This window comes from Rana temporaria, chromosome 7, assembly GCF_905171775.1.
Source record: "Rana temporaria chromosome 7, aRanTem1.1, whole genome shotgun sequence".
Lineage (NCBI taxonomy): Eukaryota > Metazoa > Chordata > Amphibia > Anura > Ranidae > Rana > Rana temporaria.
The window spans coordinates 57460188-57478823 of NC_053495.1; the positions used below are offsets into that span (position 1 = coordinate 57460188).

The window sequence follows — 18636 nt, forward strand, 5'->3', positions numbered from 1 at the left end:
TGCCTAATCTTGTCCCATAAGGGGGGCACCAAACTGATTCTTTGCCCTGGGTGAAATAATGTCTATCTGCCTCACTGGTACTGCCTATAAGAGTACCAGTACCGGCCATTCTACTCTAATAAAGTAGAACGGCTAGTGGCTAGTGAAGGGGGAGAGGGGGCTTGGGTGGCCGGGGGGGTGCAGGAGTTGTCCAGCCGCCATGGGAGAGACCTGTCAAAGTGGGCCAGTCTGGATGAAGTCCAGGGCCAAATTTTTGTACCAGTTCAGCCCTGGGTGTACCTGGGTCCCATTGAGTTCTGTGCTGATGGCACTGCTGGACATCTTTCAATGTCAAAGGAAAGTAAGCATGATGTGTCTTTTATCTGCTGCATTAAATTTCCTTGTCCGACCACTGCGTCTACGGTCCCCAATGTTTCTTTGTACTTCTTCAAAAGAGCTTGAACAGCACATCTTGAAACCCCAGTCTGCTTTGAAATCTTTGCCTGGGAGAGACCTTGCTGAAGCAGTATAACCACCTTGTGTCTTATTGCTGTGCTCAATCTTGCCATGGTGTATGATCTGTGACACAAAACTGTTTTCTACTATACAACCTCACCTTTTGCAGAGCTTGGCTGTTCCTCACCCAGTTTTAAGTCTCCGGCATAGCTGTTTCTGTTTCAGTTAGAGCGGGGGTTCACCCCAAAACATTTTTTTAACATTACATTCAGCCGAGTTGTCAGAATGACAATCGGCTGTTTTTTTTTTTTTTTTGCCGTACATATCGTATTTTCACCGCCGCTTCCGGGTATGTAATCTGCGGGACTGGGTGTTCCTAATTGATTGACATCCTCGGCTAAATGTAATGTTAAAACATTTTTTTTTGGGTGAACCCCCGCTTTAATGACTGCTTCAACCTACATATGAAATTAGTGATCATTAGCACCTGCTTGGTATAATTGGTTAATCATACGCCTGAATCGAATCCTACAAAATTCCTGACTTTGTGCAAGTGTACAAAGTGTGCAAGTGTTAGAATTGATGCTGGTTTGAAGCCAAAGGGTAGTCATGCCAAATATTGTTTTGATTTTGATTCTTCTGTTCACTCTCTTTGTATTTTGTAAATTGATAAAAAAATACAATATATTTTTGAAAGTATTCTTACATTACAGCATTTCTTCACATCTGCCTAAAACCTTAGCACGGTACTGTACATAGCAGTAGAATTTTATAACATAGGGGGTTATTTACGAAAGGCAAATCTATTTTGCACTCCAAGTGCACTGCAAGTGCACTTGGAAGTGCAGTCTCTGTAAATCTGAGGAGTAGATCTGAAATTAGGTGAAGCTCTGCTTTTATCATCCAATCATGTGCAAGCTAAAATGCTGTTTTTTATTATCCTTTTATGTCCCCCTCAGATCTACAGCGACTGCACTTCCAAGTAGAGTTGCCACCTCATCCCTTTAAAAAGGAATACATATGAATTACATATTTATAGGTTCTGAGGTTAATTTAATGCAGGTAAGGCACCAAATGAGTCTAATTACCACCTTAATTAGCCACAGAACCTGTGTAATTAATATGTGTTCCTTTTTAAAGGGATGAGGTGGCAACCCTGCTTCCAAGTGCACTTGTAGTGCAAAGTGGATTTTCCTTTAGTAAATAACCCCCATAGTGTAGCAATTGTAATAATATTGTGCACAGAATGTATACTGTACCTGTATACTGTATACTGTACCTGATAGTTTTTAACAAGTGATTTTGGTTGAACCTTCATGAAAATTTCATATTTTCCTAAATGTCGTTTTAGCATTTCCTCATAGACCAATTCAAAGGTTACTTTACTTTCTGATGCCACATTAACTGATACAGTGAACTTCTCTGTCTTCCTCCCAGACGCCCTGTATATTGGTGAAACAAAAATTTCAAGGATCATCATTAATATTTAGCATGCATGTAGCGATGGTTCGTTACAGCCCTGTTGGATCACCTGCCTCCGGGTTCTCCTCAGACCGATCCCCCACCGAACAGCACCCAGCTTGGGATCTTCTCAATAGAAGTGGGGACCCAGTAAGTCACTGGGGCCCCTTTGCAGCATACGTTGCTCCGGGCTATGAGAGCCCAGAGTCAGGAACTCCGCGTAGCATGTGACCCCGGCCTGGTAGGCCATAGTGGTGGGGCCCGTGATGTGCGCACACCCTAAAGGTGGGTGCCACACCTGGAACCAGGAGCCTGCGAAGAACCCCGAACCAAGGCCTCCGCCACATAAATAATCCTCCCAGCATGCCCTGCGAGGGAAAACTCCTCCAATTGACCGCTGGGAAGAAGCGGCTCCGCCTGGACCCCTCTGGCGCCACCTGCCGCCCAGAGATGAGACTTCATCTCTAGAGCACAGACTGACCCACAGGACAATCCAGATTTGGCGACAGCCAAATTTAACAAAATCAAAGAATGAGAGCAACATAACTCTCTCATTCTCCCACTAAATTTAAATATAGCACCTGTACGAAAGTACACAGGCGCTACATACATCCAAAAAAAATGAATTCCTTGCAAGCAAAAATCCCTATCCCAGTACAAATCACCCCCAAGCCCAACCCCTCCAATACAAACCTCCCTCTTTGCCATCTCCCGCCTAGTCCTACTTGACATTTGACATGTTGGAGCTGCAGAAGGGCCCAAGAGATCCTTCAGCCATTTGTTGTGTCTGAGGAAATAAAGGCAACGGGGACAGAAGTAGATTGGTCGTTGCATTGGGACCCAGGGCAACCAGGAAGAGATGCCCTATGTGCCCAGCATTAGCAATCCTCTTGGAACTTAAGCTAATAAAAAGATTATTCTTTTCAGATAGATTTCAAGGAGATTCTAAGAGGCTAATTTAAAGTTTATTTATAGCCAAACCTTTTTTTTTTTTTTTTTTTGGTAGAGTAGGTTATGGTTAAAAACCCCAATAAATGTATTTATTTATATTACCTTTCCCTTACTCTCCCAGAGATGCAACATTAAATGAAAGGGAATCACTACAAAGTGAGGTTTCTTACTAGTTACGGCGATTCACGAACGTACGATTTACCCGTCGCTCTAACTTTACGTAGTTTCCGTCGAGATACGCCGCGTAAAACTAAGGCTGCCCTCTAGGTGGACTATGGCCGTCGTTCCCGGGTCGAAATTTGAAAAATCACGTCGTTTGCGTAAGTCGTCCGTGAATGGCCCTGGACGCCATTTACGTTAACGTCGAAACCAATGACGTCCTTGCGACGTCATTTAGCGAAATGCACGTCGGGTAATTTGACGGATGGAGCATGCGCAGTACGTTCGGCGCGGGAACGCGCCTAATTTAAATGGTGCCCGCCCCATTTGAATTAGGCGGGCTTGCGCCGAGCGGATTTACGTTACACCGCCGCAAGTTTACAGGTAAGTGCTTTGTGAATCAGGCACTTACGCTGTAAACTTGCGGCGGTGTAACGTAAATGGGATACGTTACGCCGCCGCTGCGCAACGTATTTGTCTGTGAATCTGGCCCTCCCTGTCTTAGGGTGTCTCCAATCTGGACGAAGGAGAAATGAGGAAACCATTGGACAGCAGCATTGTCAATCTGGTGACAGGGTAGTATTAAACTAGCAGATTTAGATGGAATTGACTAACAAATTGAAGCTGAACTGCAGCTAACACTTTTTTTGCAGTTACAGCAAAATTTTCCATTTAGAAAAGGGGTTTTATATAGATGAAAAAAGTTGTTCATTGTAAGCACCCCTGTCAATGGTAAATTATTTGTCTCAACCCACAAATTGTCACTTCTGCTGGACGGCTTGGTCTGTTAAAGGAAATTAAAAATAACAAAGTTACTGGTTGGATCACCAGGCTAAAATAAAGGAAAAAAATACTACAAAAAGAAAACAAAAGCAGTCATCATGCCCAGGGGTCAAGTCCTGGGGAAAAAAGTGTGGGAACTCCCACCCAAGATCCAATATGAAGGCGGGGGAAGAAACATAGTGGGCAGCTGTGCTGGCAAGCGCTGTTCAGTAGTACAGCATCGCGAGGAGAGGGAAAGGGAGGGGGGAAGAGCCCGCGGCTGCAGTGGCGTTACTAGGGTTGGTGTCAAACATTATTTATAGATTTAAAAAAAATTCTATACTTTGTCATTTCAGTTTTTAAAATGTTTAAAAAAAATTCAAATTATTTCTCCTAATAATGGTATTTCTGCCTGGGTCAAGCAAACACATGCAGAAATGGCAAGGTTGCAAAAAAACAACAACTTTGTACCAAACTAATCATACCATGAAGTGCTGACTGTAGTAGAGGATGTACCACTGGCTAAATCTGGCCCAATATGCACTCAAGGTACTGGCCTGCCCTGCTACAGGTGTCATGTCAGAGAGTGCCTTCAGCACAGCAGCAAGATTTGTGACTATGAAGCTCACATGTATTAAAATGATTTAGGCTTGGATCACAGAAGACTGCCAAACACTCACTGTGGGTGAAACAGCTGCGGCGGAGAGAGCTCCTCTGGAACTGACATGGAAAGACGAGGAGGAGGAAGGGGAGCACTCTGTAGCTTGAGCGCCCCCACCACTGTGGCGCCTGGGTGAACTGCACCCTATGTAGGATCAACCCTGGGCTCGGGCGGCTTGGCTGCCTGAGTCCTGCAAAGGGAACGGCGTTCCTGCTGGGAAAAAAGTGCAGGGACGCCGTTCCCACGCGTTCCCTCAGGACTCGAGCCCTGGGTACAAACATGTGGAAAAGGCCTCTGAAAAACCCATCTACTCTCGCACCGACACCAGACCTTGCTGTTCCTCTGAAAAGTGATCGCTCTTCAGAGGGCAGGTGACAGGCGGATAGGAGACATAGAAGTGCAACTGCAGAAAAATACCCCCGCGGTCCATGGAGTATGCCCGCCTTTTTTGTTTTGTCGACATGTCACCACCTCTTTAACCACTTCCCTACCCGCCCATTGTCATATGACGTCCACAGCTGGGATCTCCCATCCTGGGTGGACGTCATGACGTCCTGGGCTTCCTGGCCGCCTGGGGGGCGCACGCCATCGCTCGGGACCCGGTGCCCAGTGGCCGCGATGTCCGCCGAGCACCCGCCATTGCCCACGATCACAGCAGGACCCTGGATCTGTGTGTGTAAACACACAGATCCAGGGTCCTGTCAAGTGAAGAGACCGATGTGTGTTCCCAGTACTCCCCTTGTGAGTCCCCTCCCCCCTACAGTTAAAATCACTCACTAGGGAACATATTTAACCCCCTGGTGTTAACCCTTACCCTGCCAGTCACATTTACACAGTAATCAGTGCAGTTTTCTAGCAGTAATGGCTGTATAAATGTGAATGGTCCCAAAAGTGATATTGGAGTAACTTGTGTACTTTTGTTCAAAAAAGTGTAATTGTTAATTTTGTGGAAAAATAGGAGAGATGCCCACGGGGAGCCTTGAACCCAAAATGAAAGGTTTGCAGGACGGACACTCTACCACTGAGCTATAAGCTCTGTGTGAATATAGAGCTGCCCGGGTAATCATAACATAGATTTGACCGTTGAAATCACTAGGCAACATATCTACTCCCACCTGTCATCCTCTGTCCTTGACTATTGGAACTCTCCCTCCTCATTGGCCTTCCTCTCTATAGGCTATATCCCCTCTTTAGTCAATTATGAAAGCTGCTGCTGCTGCCACATTCATCTACCTTACCGTTCAGTGTCCCCCATTCCTCTCTGCCAATCACTCCACTTGCTTCCCATTGCCCAACAAATAAAATTCAAAACATTAACAATAACATACAAAGCCATTTACAACTCGTCCCTGAGCTTATATCACCAATCTTGTCTCCAAATATCATCCAAACCTCTTTTCTCCTCCCAAGACCTCCCGCTCTCTAGCTCCCTTGTCTGATCGCCTCCCATGCTTGCCTCCAGGACTTCTCCATAGCCTCTCCTTTCCTCTGGAACTCCATACCCCAATCTGTCCAGCCATCTCCTACTCTCTCCACTTTTAGGCCATCCCTGAAAACTCATTTCTTCAGGGAGGCCTATCCTGCCTTCAACTAATAACTGAATCTTCTATTTCTCCCATCAGTTCATCCCTCAGTTACTACCTTTTGTTCCACCAGTCCCTCCCTATTAAATTGTAAGCTCCCAACAGCAGGGCCCTCTTAACCCTCTTGTATTGAATTGTATTGTTTCTGTATCATCTCCCTTTATATTGCAAAGAGATGCGCAAAAATGTTGGCGCTATATAAATCCTGTATAATGATAATGATAAGTTAGTATGGGTAAAGTTCTGCTTTAACCACTTGCCACCTGCCGTATAGCAAAATGACAGTGGCAAAGAGGTTGTGTTATCCTGTCCGGACGTCATATGTCGTGATCAGGATAACAGAGAAGGCGAGGGGCGCAGTGGGGCGATCGGAGGTGCGGGGGGGTGTCACTCCGATCGTGGTATGGAGCCTCTGACAGAGGCTTCTTACCACATGATCAGCTGTGACCAATCACAGCTGATCATCGCGTGAACCAGGAAGTGGCAGTTAACGGCTTTCCTCGGTTTAAGCCGACAGGGAGAGCTGATCTGCGGCTCTCCCTGTTAGAGAGGGGGGGGGGTCTGTGCTGATAATCAGCACATTGATTATCAGCACAGCCCCCATGAAAAGGTGCCCATCAGCTGGCAATCAGTGCCCATCCCCAGCCTGTCCCCCTCTATAAACGCCTGTCAGTGCCCCTAAAACTGCCAATCAGTGCCAACAACAGTGCCAATCAGCAGGAAGGGGGTGAAAGCGCCTGGAATTGAAGTGGCTAAGTTTAGTTGGGAATAGGCTGAACTTCCACTGTCAGTATGACATGTGAACAAGGCCTTAAACGTCTATAGGGATAAAAAGTGGGATTTCACTCCTGTACTCTGAGTAAACACACAGATCCACGGACGGCCCTGTCAGGTGAGGAGACGGATGTGTGTTCCTCTGTACTGGGAACACACATCGGTCTCCTCCCCTTGTGGGTGGCCTCCCCCTACAGTTAAAATGACTCACTAGGGAAGATATTTAACCCCCTGGTGTTAACCCCTTCCCTGGCAGTCCCATTTACACAGTAATGAGGTCATTTTTCTAGCAGTAATGGCTGTATAAATGTGAATGGTCCCAAAAGTGATATTGGAGTAACTTGTGTACTTTTGTTCAAAAAAGTGTAATTGTTGTTAATGTTGGGGCAAAATAGGAGAGATGCCGACGGGGAGCCTTGAACCCAAAATTAGAGTTTTGCAGGGCGGGCACTCTACCACTGAGCTATAAGCTCTATGTGAATATAGAGCTGCTCCGGTTAATCATAACATAGATTTGACCGTTGAAATCACTAGGCAACATATCTACTCCCATCTGTCTTCCTCTGCCCTTGACTATTGGAACTCTCCCTCCTCATTGGCCTTCCTCTATATAGGCTATATCCCCTCTTTAGTCAATTATGAAAGCTGCTGCTGCTGATGCCACATTCATCTACCTTACCGTTAAGTGTCCCCCATTCCTTTCTGCCAATCACTCCACTTGCTTCCCATTGCCCAACAAATACAATTCAAAACAATAACATGCAAAGCCATTTACAACTCGTCCCTGAGCTTATATCACCAATCTTGTCTCCAAATATCATCCAAACCTCTTTGCTCCTCCCAAGACCTCCCGCTCTCTAGCTCCCTTGTCTGATCTCCTCCCATGCTTGCCTCCAGGACTTCTTCATAGCCTCTCATATCCTCTGGAACTCCCTACCCCAATCTGTCCAGCCATCTCCTACTCTCTCCACTTTTAGGCCATCCCTGAAAACTCATTTCTTCAGGGAGGCTTATCCTGCCTTCAACTAATAACTGAATCTTCTATTTCTCCCATCAGTTCATCCCTCAGTTACTACCTTTTGTTCCACCAGTCCCTCCCTATTAGATTGTAAGCTCCCAGGAGCAGGGCCCTCTTAACCCTCTTGTATTGAATTGTATTGTTTCTGTATCATCTCCCTTTATATTGCAAAGCGATGCCCAAAACTGTTGGCGCTATATAAATCCTGTATAATGATAATGATACGTTGGTATGGGTAAAGTTCTGCTTTAACCACTTGCCGCCCGCCGTATAGCAAAATGACAGCGGCAAAGTGGTTGTGTTATCCTGTCCAGACGTCATATGACGTGATCAGGATAACAGACGGCGAGGGGCGCAGTGGGGAGATCAGAGGTGTGGGGGGGTGTCACTCCGATCGTGGTATGGAGCCTCTGACAGAGGCTTCTTACCACATGATCAGCTGTGACCAATCACAGCTGATCATCGCGTGAACCAGGAAGTGGCAGTTAACGGCTTTCCTCGGTTTAAGCCGACAGGGAGAGCTGATCTGCGGCTCTCCCTGTTAGAGAGGGGGGGGGGGGGGGTCTGTGCTGATAATCAGCACATTGATTATCAGCACAGACCCCATCAAAAGGTGCCCATCAGCTGGCAATCCGTGCCCATCGCCAGCCTGTCCCCCTCTATAAACGCCTGTCAGTGTCCCTAAAACTGCCAATCAGTGCCAACAACAGTGCCAATCAGCAGGAAGGGGGTGAAAGCGCCTGGAATTGAAGTGGCTAAGCTTAGTTGGGAATAGGCTGAACTTCCACTGTCAGTATGACATGTGAACAAGGCCTTAAACGCAGGGCCGGATTAACAAGGGGGCTGATGGAGCTGCAGCTCCAGGCCCCTTTCTCAAGATAGGCCCATTTGCCCAAAAAAAAAAAAAAAAATTAAGGAAAAAAAAAAAAAAGATTGACTTTAGGGGTTTTAACTCGACGACCAGAGGTTGCAGAAACCCCACATTTGGGGGGTAGGCAGTTGAAGACCTACCCCACAACTGGTCAAAATATGGGGCGGCTATCATTTATGGTTCCGGAGATACGGGCCTGCTTGCACAGCCTGTCAAAAGCTACATTCAGAGCTGCCAATATAAATACAAGCTGACACACTGCAGCAGACTGATATGCCGCGTACACACCATCACTTTATGTGATGAAAAAAAACGACATTTTCTGTGAAGTAAAAAATTACGTTTTTGAAACTTCAATTTTCAAAGACGAAGTTGCATACACACCATCGTTTTTCTCACAATGTTCTAGCAAAGCGAGGTTACGTTCACCACGTTTTTTCATTGAAGCTTGCTTCATAAGTAGCTTCTGGGCATGCGCGGTTGAAAAAACGTCGTTTTAAACGACGTTTTTGCTACACACGGTCAATTTCTGTGGAATAAAAGTTGACGTTTTGAAAAACGACACATAAAATTGAAGCATGCTTCAATTTTTTTTGGTCGTTTTTTAGAAGACCTAAAACTACATTTTCCCCCACAGACGGTCAATTAACCACTTGCCGTCGCCGCACCGTCGAAATACGTCCACAAGGTGGCTCTCCTAGACGAGACCACGTAAATGGACGTCCTGCCTATTAGCCGCTCGCCCCCGACTCCCGTGCGTGTGCCCGGCGGGCGCGATCGCCGCCGGGCACACGCGATCGCTCGGTACAGAGCGGGGAACGGGAGCTGTGTGTGTAAACACACAGCTCTCGTTCCTGACAGCAGGGGAAATGCTGATTTTCTGTTCATACAATGTATGAACAGAAGATCAGTGTTTCCCCTAGTGAGGCCACCCCCCCCCCCCCACAGTAAGAACACACCCAGGCATACTTAACCCCTTCCTCGCCCCCTAGTGTTAACCCCTTCACTGCCGGTGGCATTTTTATAGTAATCTAATGCATTTTTATAGCACTGATCGCTATAAAAATGCCAATGGTCCCAAAAATGTGTCAAAAATGTCCGAAGTGTCCGCCATAATGTCGCAATACCGAAAAAAAAATCGCTGATCGCCGCCATTACTAGTAAAAAAAATATTAATAAAAATGCCATAAAAATACCCCCTATTTTGTAAACGCTATAACTTTTGCGCAAACCAATCAATAAACGCTTATTGCGATTTTTTTTTACGAAAAATATGTAGAAGAATACGTATCGGCCTAAACTGAGGAAAAAAAATGTTTTTCTATATATTTTTGGGGGATATTTATTACAGCAAAAAGTAAAAAATATTCATTTTTTTCAAAATTGTCGTTCTATTTTTGTTTATAGCACAAAAAATAAAAAACGCAGAGGTGATCAAATACCACCAAAAGAAAGCTCTATTTGTGGGAAAAAAAGGACGCCAATTTTGTTTGGGAGCCACGTCGCACGACCGCGCAATTGTCTGTTAAAGCGACGCAGTCCCGAATCGCAAAAAGTACTCTGGTCTTTGGGCAGCAATATGGTCCGGGGGGTAAGTGGTTAAAGTGACGTTTTTAAAAACGTAATTTTTTTTCATCACATAAAGTGATGGTGTGTACGGGGCATTAGGATCACAGGGCTTATAATAATTATTTGTATATTACTCATGGTAATTAACCCCTTGCCACCCAGGCCAATTCTGACACTTCTCTCCTACATGTAAAAATCATCATTTGTTTTTTGCTAGAAAATGACTCCATGGTGGTCTTTGCACTTTTTATGTTGCACGGCATAGAGCTGCACGATTCTGGCTAAAATGAGAATTTCAATTTTTTGGCTTAGAAGATAGATCACGATTCTCTCACAATTCTTGCAGGGTAACATCATCTTTCACATTAAAAGAAAAAAAGAAAAAAATGGGCTAACTTTACTGTTTTGTTTTTATGGTTTTTATTATTCAGTGAAGTGGGCAAATGCAGTGTGACATAAAATATTGCAGCAATATTCCCTAGAGTCTCTGCTAAAATATATATAATGTTTGGCGGTTCCAAGTAATTTTCTAGCAAATAATATTGCTTTTTAACTTAAGAAACAAGTGTTGGACTTCAAGTGGTTAAATTTCCCGCATTTACACACAGAAGTTTGATCTAAGAAGGAAGTTAGTTACAATGTTTCATTTTGTTTACAAACTTGGCAGACTGTCCAGATTTTTTCTTTACACACAGAAGTTTATCCCTTTGATCTAAGAAGGAAGGTTAGTTACAATGTTTCCTGTTAAAAACTTGGCAGACTGCCCAGATATTTTCTTTTCATAGCTGAAAGTCTTTCCACTTGTTATATGAAAGAATCGGCAAACTCTGCATTGGAGATCGTCAGGGGGTTGAATCGAGATCACGATTTTTTTTAACGATTAATTGTGCAGCTCTAGCACGGTATTTGCACAGCAATTTTTCAAACATGTTTTTTTGGGAAAAAAACTATTTCATTCATTAAAAAAAATACTAGTTAGTTAAGTTAGCACGATTTTTTTTGGTATCCTAAACGATGCTTTAAATTTTTTTTAGGTTACATGTTTAGAGTTACAGAGGAGGTCTAGTACTAGAATTATTGTTCTCGCTCTAACGATTGTGGCGTATGTAACTTGTGTGTATCTGGCTCTGATACTACCAGTGCCTACCCAGCCACTGACTACTATCTCTCCCCAGCCTGTCCCCACACACCCTCTCACCTGCTGACCTGTGGATGGTGGAATCACTCCTGCAGTGTTATTGTGTTCTGCCAGTGAGTACAATGATCAGAGTTGCTAACTATAGCTGGCAGCACTGATTGTTTTGGGAAAAACCTAACAGGCTGGTTGTACTCAAGTCGATTAAAAGATTGACTTGTGTAAAACCAGCTAGCCCATACATAGATCGACTATGGCTGGTCTCTGCATAATTGGCGTAATTTCAATCCATGTATGACCCGCTTAACCACTACGCAGTCCTTAAATATCCTTCCACTCCTGTACATACTGCTCACTGTCATACTCTCCACACTCCTCTCCTGTACATAGTGCTCACTGTCATACCCTACACACTCCTCTCCTGTACATACAGCCCACTGTCATACCCTCCACACTCCTCTTCTGTACATACTGCCCCATCATACCCTCCACACTTCTCTCTGGTACGTACTACCCTCTGTCATACCCCCACACTCTTCCTGTACATACTGCGCATTGTCATACCCTTCACACTCTCCTCCTGTACATAGTGCATACTGTTAGACCCTCCACATTCCTCTCCCTCACCTGCACATACTTCCCACTTATATACCGTCCATACTCCTCCCCTATGTCGCCTACCCACAAAAACAGTTCTTTAAAATTATACTGAATATCCTCAATGTTACCAGCTCTAGAATGGACACACTTTTGTTGGTTCAACTAAAGGAAATCTCAGTTCTCATATTTGTTCTGCCCATTATTAGTACTCATTTATCCCTTGTAATAGGAATGTTTGTGACAGGTACTCTTTATGGAGAGATGCAGGGTCAATAAGACCCCACATCTCTCCTCCAGGCTGGAAAGCATTAGATCGTGAAAAAAAATTCACAGATCTAATGCTTTCAGCCGCGACTGCGGCTGTGTTTACATTCCAGGACCCGGGCGTGACGTCATAACATCGTGCCCGGGCCTCCGACGATCATAGAGATGACTGGTGACCATCTGGTCACCAGTCTACTCTATGGTTTCCATCAGACGCCGGCGGATCGTTTCTCCGGGTCTCCGATGGCAAAGGAGAGCCCGGAGAAGCACCGGATGGCGGCGGGAGGGGGGGGCGTCCCCTCCCGCCGCCTATAAGAACGATCAAGCGGCGGAACCGCCACTATGATCATTCTTATGGTGCACAGATTCGCCGGCTGAAGAGATGGATATCTAAATGATGCCTGTAGCTGCAGGCATCATTCAGATATCCCCACTGAAAGTCCAGGACGTCATATGACGTCCTTGGGCGGGAAGTGGTTAAAGTGGTAGTAAACTTTCCTGACATTACTACTTTTTAGAGGCCCTGGGGTAGGTTATGCCACAATGTACAAGTATACACAGCATATTAGCACATTAGGGTACACTTACATTTTCAGACTGAGCCCTCCAGTGCTGCGCTGTGATGAATCAGGCGGGGCCCCGGCGCTTCCATCTTCACCCGGTCTTCCTTCTGGGTTCTGTGCCTTTGGTCACTTGCCTTGGCCGGGCTGCGTTCATGTCATTCCCACGCATTTATTTATTATTTATAAAAGACCCCACCAAAATCCTCAGCACCAGGCCCATGATGTTCTTAATCTGGCCCTGTATGGATGATGTGATTTAGGAAGAAGAAAAACAGCTGTTTCTTCTTGCCTGTGGTAAGCCTGCACCCCAGAGGAGGGAGTAATCCACAATATTTTTGGTGAATCTTGTAACTGGTGTAGGGTGCACTAACACCTGTTTTAGGATCATTTATCACATCACCTCATCTTCTCTCTGCTTTTATACCTTTATGGAGCTGGAATTCACCAGTACGTAGCGCTGTTTATCATTTGAACTACAGTTCACATATTGTTTGATACTTTGTTTTATTTCATTCCTTTATATGGGTTTATTCCGTTTATTTTAAATAGCTGCTGATAGGATAATACCGATTACATTTATGGGTGTTTCCTTTATATTTTTTGAATAGTATACACCATTTATCTTAAACTTGGGAATAGTTGATACATTGTTCCCTGGCGCCGGAAGTGCATTGTGGGCCCGTTTTTTTGCACCTTTACCATATATTTATTATAGCAAAAAGTTAAAAAATATATATATTTATAGCACAAAAAATAAAAACCGCAGAGGTGATCAAATATCACCAAAAGAAAGCTCTATTTGTGGAAAAAAAAGGACATCAATTTTATTTGGGTAGCGGAGCTGGCGGAACGGGCTGGCGGGCATCAGTATGCTGCCCCCCTAAAAGTGCTGCCTGGTACCCATGGTACCACCCGGTCCCATCATAGGGCCGGCCCTGACTCTGATGCTCACACACAAGAGTAGTGATTGAAGCACCTGTGCACAGTGCCTTATAAGGACTATGTGACGTCACAGTCTGGGTCATGTGACACAAGGCTAATGCTGATTGGTTGGTTCTATTTCTGTCCCTGTATGTGACTGTTACTCCCAACTGTAAACAAAAAACACATTTTTTTTTTTTAAATAAGGATTCTTTGCCTGATGTGTTTAGAACTGAGCTGATTGGGAACCAGATTCTGCACATTAACCACTTGTTGTCCAGGACAATTTTTACATTTCTCACACATGTAAAAATTAGCATTTTTTTTTTTTGCTAGAAAATGACTTCCAATCATCAGGGCTTTTTTTTCTGCCGGAACGCAGCGGAACTGCGTTCCAGAACCTTTGGCACCAGTTCCTCTCCTCTCCTGCCTGCCTGTCTTTTAATACTGAAGCCAGTAGAGGAAGTTTTCTGCACAGCGCACTTCCTCTACTGGCTTTTCTGTGCTAGTGCTGGGTACTCCAGGCTGCTGCCCTCGATCACCAGTGAATGCTTCCGATCATAACCTTTAGCTGCTGCAGTGATTCGGGAGGAAGCTTCCATCCCTGCCTGCTGCCGCTAATCAGCCTTTGTAGCACAGATGCTTGGCCAGTCCAATATCTTTACCCTCAGCTTCTTTAGCATGGCAGTGGTCATCTTGGAGGTGTGTTTTGGGGGTCGTTATCATGTTGGAATACTGCCCTGCGGCCCAGTCTCTGAAAGGAGGGATCATGCTCTGCTTCAGTATGTCACAGTACATGTTGGCATTCACTGTTCCCTCAATAAACTGTAGCTCTCCAGTGCCGTCAGCACTCATGCAGCCCTAGACAATGACACTCTCACCACCATGCTTGACTGTAGGCAAGACACACTTGTCTTTGTACTCCTCACCTGGTTGCTGCCATACACGCTTGACACCATCTGAATCAGATACGTTTATCTTGGTCTCATCAGATCACAGGACATGGTTCCAGTAATCCATGTCCTTAGTCTGCTTGTCTTCAGCAAACTGTTTGCGGGCTTTCTTGTGTTTCATCTTTAAAGGAGGTTTTCTTCTGGGATGACAGCCATGCAGACCAATTTGATGCAGTGTGCGGCATATGGTCTGAGCAGACAGGCTGACCCCCCCCCCCCACCCCTTCAACCTCTGCACTTATATGTCTATTTCCCAAAGACAACCTCTGAATATGACGCTGAGTGCGTGAACTCAACATCTTTGGTCGACCATGGCGAGGCCTGTTCTGAGTGGAACCTGTCCTGTTAAACCGCTGTTTGGTCTTGGCCACTGTGCTGCAGCTCAGTTTCAGGGTCTTGGCAATCTTCTTATAGCCTAGGCTATCTTCATGTAGAGCAACAATATTTTTTTTTTAGATTCTCAGAGAGTTCTTCGCCATGAGGAGCCATGATGTACTTCCAGTGACCAGTATGAGAGAGTGACAGCGATAAACCCAAATTTAACACACCTGCTCCCCATTCACACCTGAGACCTTGTAACGCTAATGAGTCACATGAAAGTGGCTAATTGGGCCCAATTTGGACATTTTCACTAAGGCCCCGTACACACGACCGAACATGTTTGCTGAAACTGGTCCGCAGCCCAGTTTCAGCAGACATGTTCGGTCGTCTGTACAGCCGAGCGGACAGGATTCCAGCGTACATTTGCCCGCCAGACCGTTTTCGAGCGGGCAAATGTTTCTAAACTTGCTTAGAAACATGCCCGCTGGAATCCTGTCCTTCGGACATGTTCGGTCGTCTGTACAGACTTACTGTACATGTCCGAGCGGCCGCCATCCCTCGCATGCGTCGAATGACTTTGACGCATGCGTGGAAGCATTGAACTGCCAGGGCCGCGCACGTCACCGCGTCATCGTCATGATTTCTGTATGATGGTGTGTACAGCCATCATACAGAAATCTCCGGGTGGGCATGTACGCTGAAAACGGTCCGGCGGACCGTTTTCATCGTACATGTTTGCCCGTCTGTAAGAGGCCTTAGAGGTGTACTCACCTTTGTTGCAGCCGTTTAGACATTAATGGCTGTGTGAGTTATTTTGAGGGGACAGCAAATTTAGACTGTTATTCAAGCTGTACACTCACTACTTTACATTGTAGCAAAGTGTCATTTCTTCAGCGTTGTCATGTGAAAAGATACAATAAAATGTTTACAAAAATGTACTTATGTGTGAGAAACTGTGTCTACAAACACTAATTTCAGGTAACTCTAATACTGTGGGTACAATCTGTGTTGCACATCGTAAATGACTGAAATGATCCACTTTACTTACTTGACAAGTCCAGCTGTTTGTCCTCTTGAAACAGCCTTTTCATATTGCTTCTTCGCAACTTCTTTTTCTTTAATTACACCAGTATATGTTACTCCACCGATTATCCTTAATAAACATAGGTATTGTATTCATGTTATTAGCACTAAAAACGAACAGACAATTTCTGGATTGATGCTTTTTTAATGTACAGTAAATATGTTGTAATCTGGACAATGATGACCAATGTGGGGGTTACCTTTGGTGAAACTCTCACATCAGCGTGAAAGTGGAATTCCAGCCCAACCTTACTATGCATCAATGATTCCTCTCCCCACTCCTGCTACCTATCCTGCAGAACCTGTGTAAAAGATATGTGTTTGTTTACTTTTTTTAGTCCACTTCAGTCTTGTCACATGATCCCACAGCTCTGGCTTCCCTCAGTCAGGGAGAATTTGACAACTGCTGGGAATTGCAGGAGCCATTCATAGTTTCCCATAGTACAGCCGTTGTCGGCTCTCCCCTCTCTTCCCTGCAGCCACCGCTCACTGAAACAGGTGAGCCAGAGGTGTGGGATTAAACATCGTAGGCAGGATAGGTAGCAGGACGAGGGAGGGAACCTTTGGGGATAGTTGAAGCGGAGTTCCACCCTAAAATAGAATCCAAATGTCTTTAACAAAAAGGTACCTGTCACCTGCACAATGCTATGATATATGGGGGCTTGTTGGTGTAATGCCGTGTACACACGACCGTTTTTCTTGATTTTTTTTTTAATGTCATTATAAACGATCGTGTGTGGGCTCCATAGCATTTTTCGCGGCGTTAAAAATGGCCATTAAAAATTTAGAACATGCTCTAAATCTTTGCGTCATTTTTAACGTTGTCGTTTTTAACGTCGTAAGCAGAAGCAAGTTATGAGATGGGAGCGCTTGTTCTGGTAAAACTACCGTTTGTAATGGAGATAGCACATTCATCACGCTGTAACAGACTAAAAAGCGCAAATCGTCTCTCACCAAAGTTTTACTAACACGAAATCAGCAAAAGCAGCCCCAAGGGTGGCGCCATCTGAATGGTACTTCCCCTTTATAGTGCTGTCGTACGTGTTGTACGTCACCACGCTTTGCTAGAGCATTTTTTTTTCACGATTGTGTGTAGGCAAGGCCGGCTTAACAATAATCGGGTTGAAAAAAACTTTGGGCTAGATTCAGGTACGAGATACGACGGCGTATCTCCAGATACGCCATCGTATCTCTGAGTTGCGGCGTCGTATCTATGCGACTGATTCAAAGAATCAGTTACGCATTGATTTCCCTAAGATCCGACCGGCGTAAGTGTCTTACACCGTCGTATCTTAGGCTGCATATTTACGCTGGCCGCTAGGTGGCGCTTCCGTATATTTACGCGAGGAATATGCAAATTAGGTAGTTACGCCGATTCAGAAACGTACGTCTGCCCGGCGCAATTTTTTACGTCGTTTACGTTAGGCTTTTTCCGGCGTAAAGTTACCCCTGCTATATGAGGCGTATCCTATGTTAAGTATGGACGTTGTTCCCGCATCAAATTTTGAAAATTTTACGTCGTTTGCGTAAGTCGTTCGCGAATAGGGCTGGACGTAATTTACGTTCACGTCGAAAGCAATGACGATTTGCGGCGGAATTTCGAGCATGCGCACTGGGATTCTTTCACAACTGGTGCATGTGCCGTTCGTAAAAAAACTTAAAATACGTGGGGTCACCATTCATTTAGAAAAAACACGCCCACATCATCCCCATTTGAATTAGGCGGGCTTACGCCGTCCCACATACGTTACGCCGCCTTAACTTAGGGCGCCAGTTCTTTCTGAATACGGAACTTGCGCCCTAATTTACGGCGGCGTAACGTATCAGAGATACGTTACGCCGGCAGAAAGATATGCTTATCTTTCAGAATCTAGATTCATTTTTGTGGGATGCTGTTTCATCTTATGTTATTTTCTAATTCAAAATTCAAAGACGTGGAGACATTTGGAGTACTTACATGCTGAAGTTTGAAATGAAGGCAGTTTTTGGTAGGTCAACATTGAAGAAGACTTCTTTTGATACATTTCCTCGATTGACAGCTTTGCTTGTAATGACATTATGAGCGAAGCGAGATGTCACCTTACTGTTGATCTGTACGCTGTAAACTTCTATATCACCAGCAGGCTAAATAATGCACACAATAATTAATAAATCAATGCCTTATGTAAATATACAAAATCATTTGAGGCTGGCTAAATGAATGTATTTTGTTTTGCAGTTGATACCTTCCCAATGTTCACATAATTCATCAATCCCAGGAAGATTAGGTTTGAATGAGAATACATGCAACAATAGGATACAATAAGCTACAATTTTTAGAAGAAAAATAAACATTTTTTTGGTCAATGTTAGTGTAAATATTATTTGAAAGTTTAAAAGATTATATATTGATTATCTTACATATTAATTCATATTGCTCATATAAAAGCCTTCCATTACAAATAAACATTTAATAAATGATTAATCCATGCATCCGTGTAATGTCTGCCATGGCCTTACATTCTGTACAGGCATATCTTCCTAATGGATGTGTTTTCAATTACAATGATTGA

At 44.6% G+C, this 18636-nt stretch overlaps 1 protein-coding gene across 1 annotated transcript in view; it reads right to left on the minus strand.

Moving 5' to 3' along the window:
• Window positions 1-18636, minus strand: part of LOC120946185 (inter-alpha-trypsin inhibitor heavy chain H3-like) — a 38736-nt gene that overhangs the window by 5727 nt on the left and 14373 nt on the right. Inside the window, exons 3-5 of the mRNA XM_040361005.1 lie at window positions 18042-18208; window positions 16050-16154; window positions 1715-1877 (exon numbers count right to left, since the gene is read on the minus strand). Of these exons, the coding sequence (XP_040216939.1) occupies window positions 1715-1877; window positions 16050-16154; window positions 18042-18208 (435 nt within the window). The remainder of the gene's footprint in view (window positions 1-1714; window positions 1878-16049; window positions 16155-18041; window positions 18209-18636) is intronic.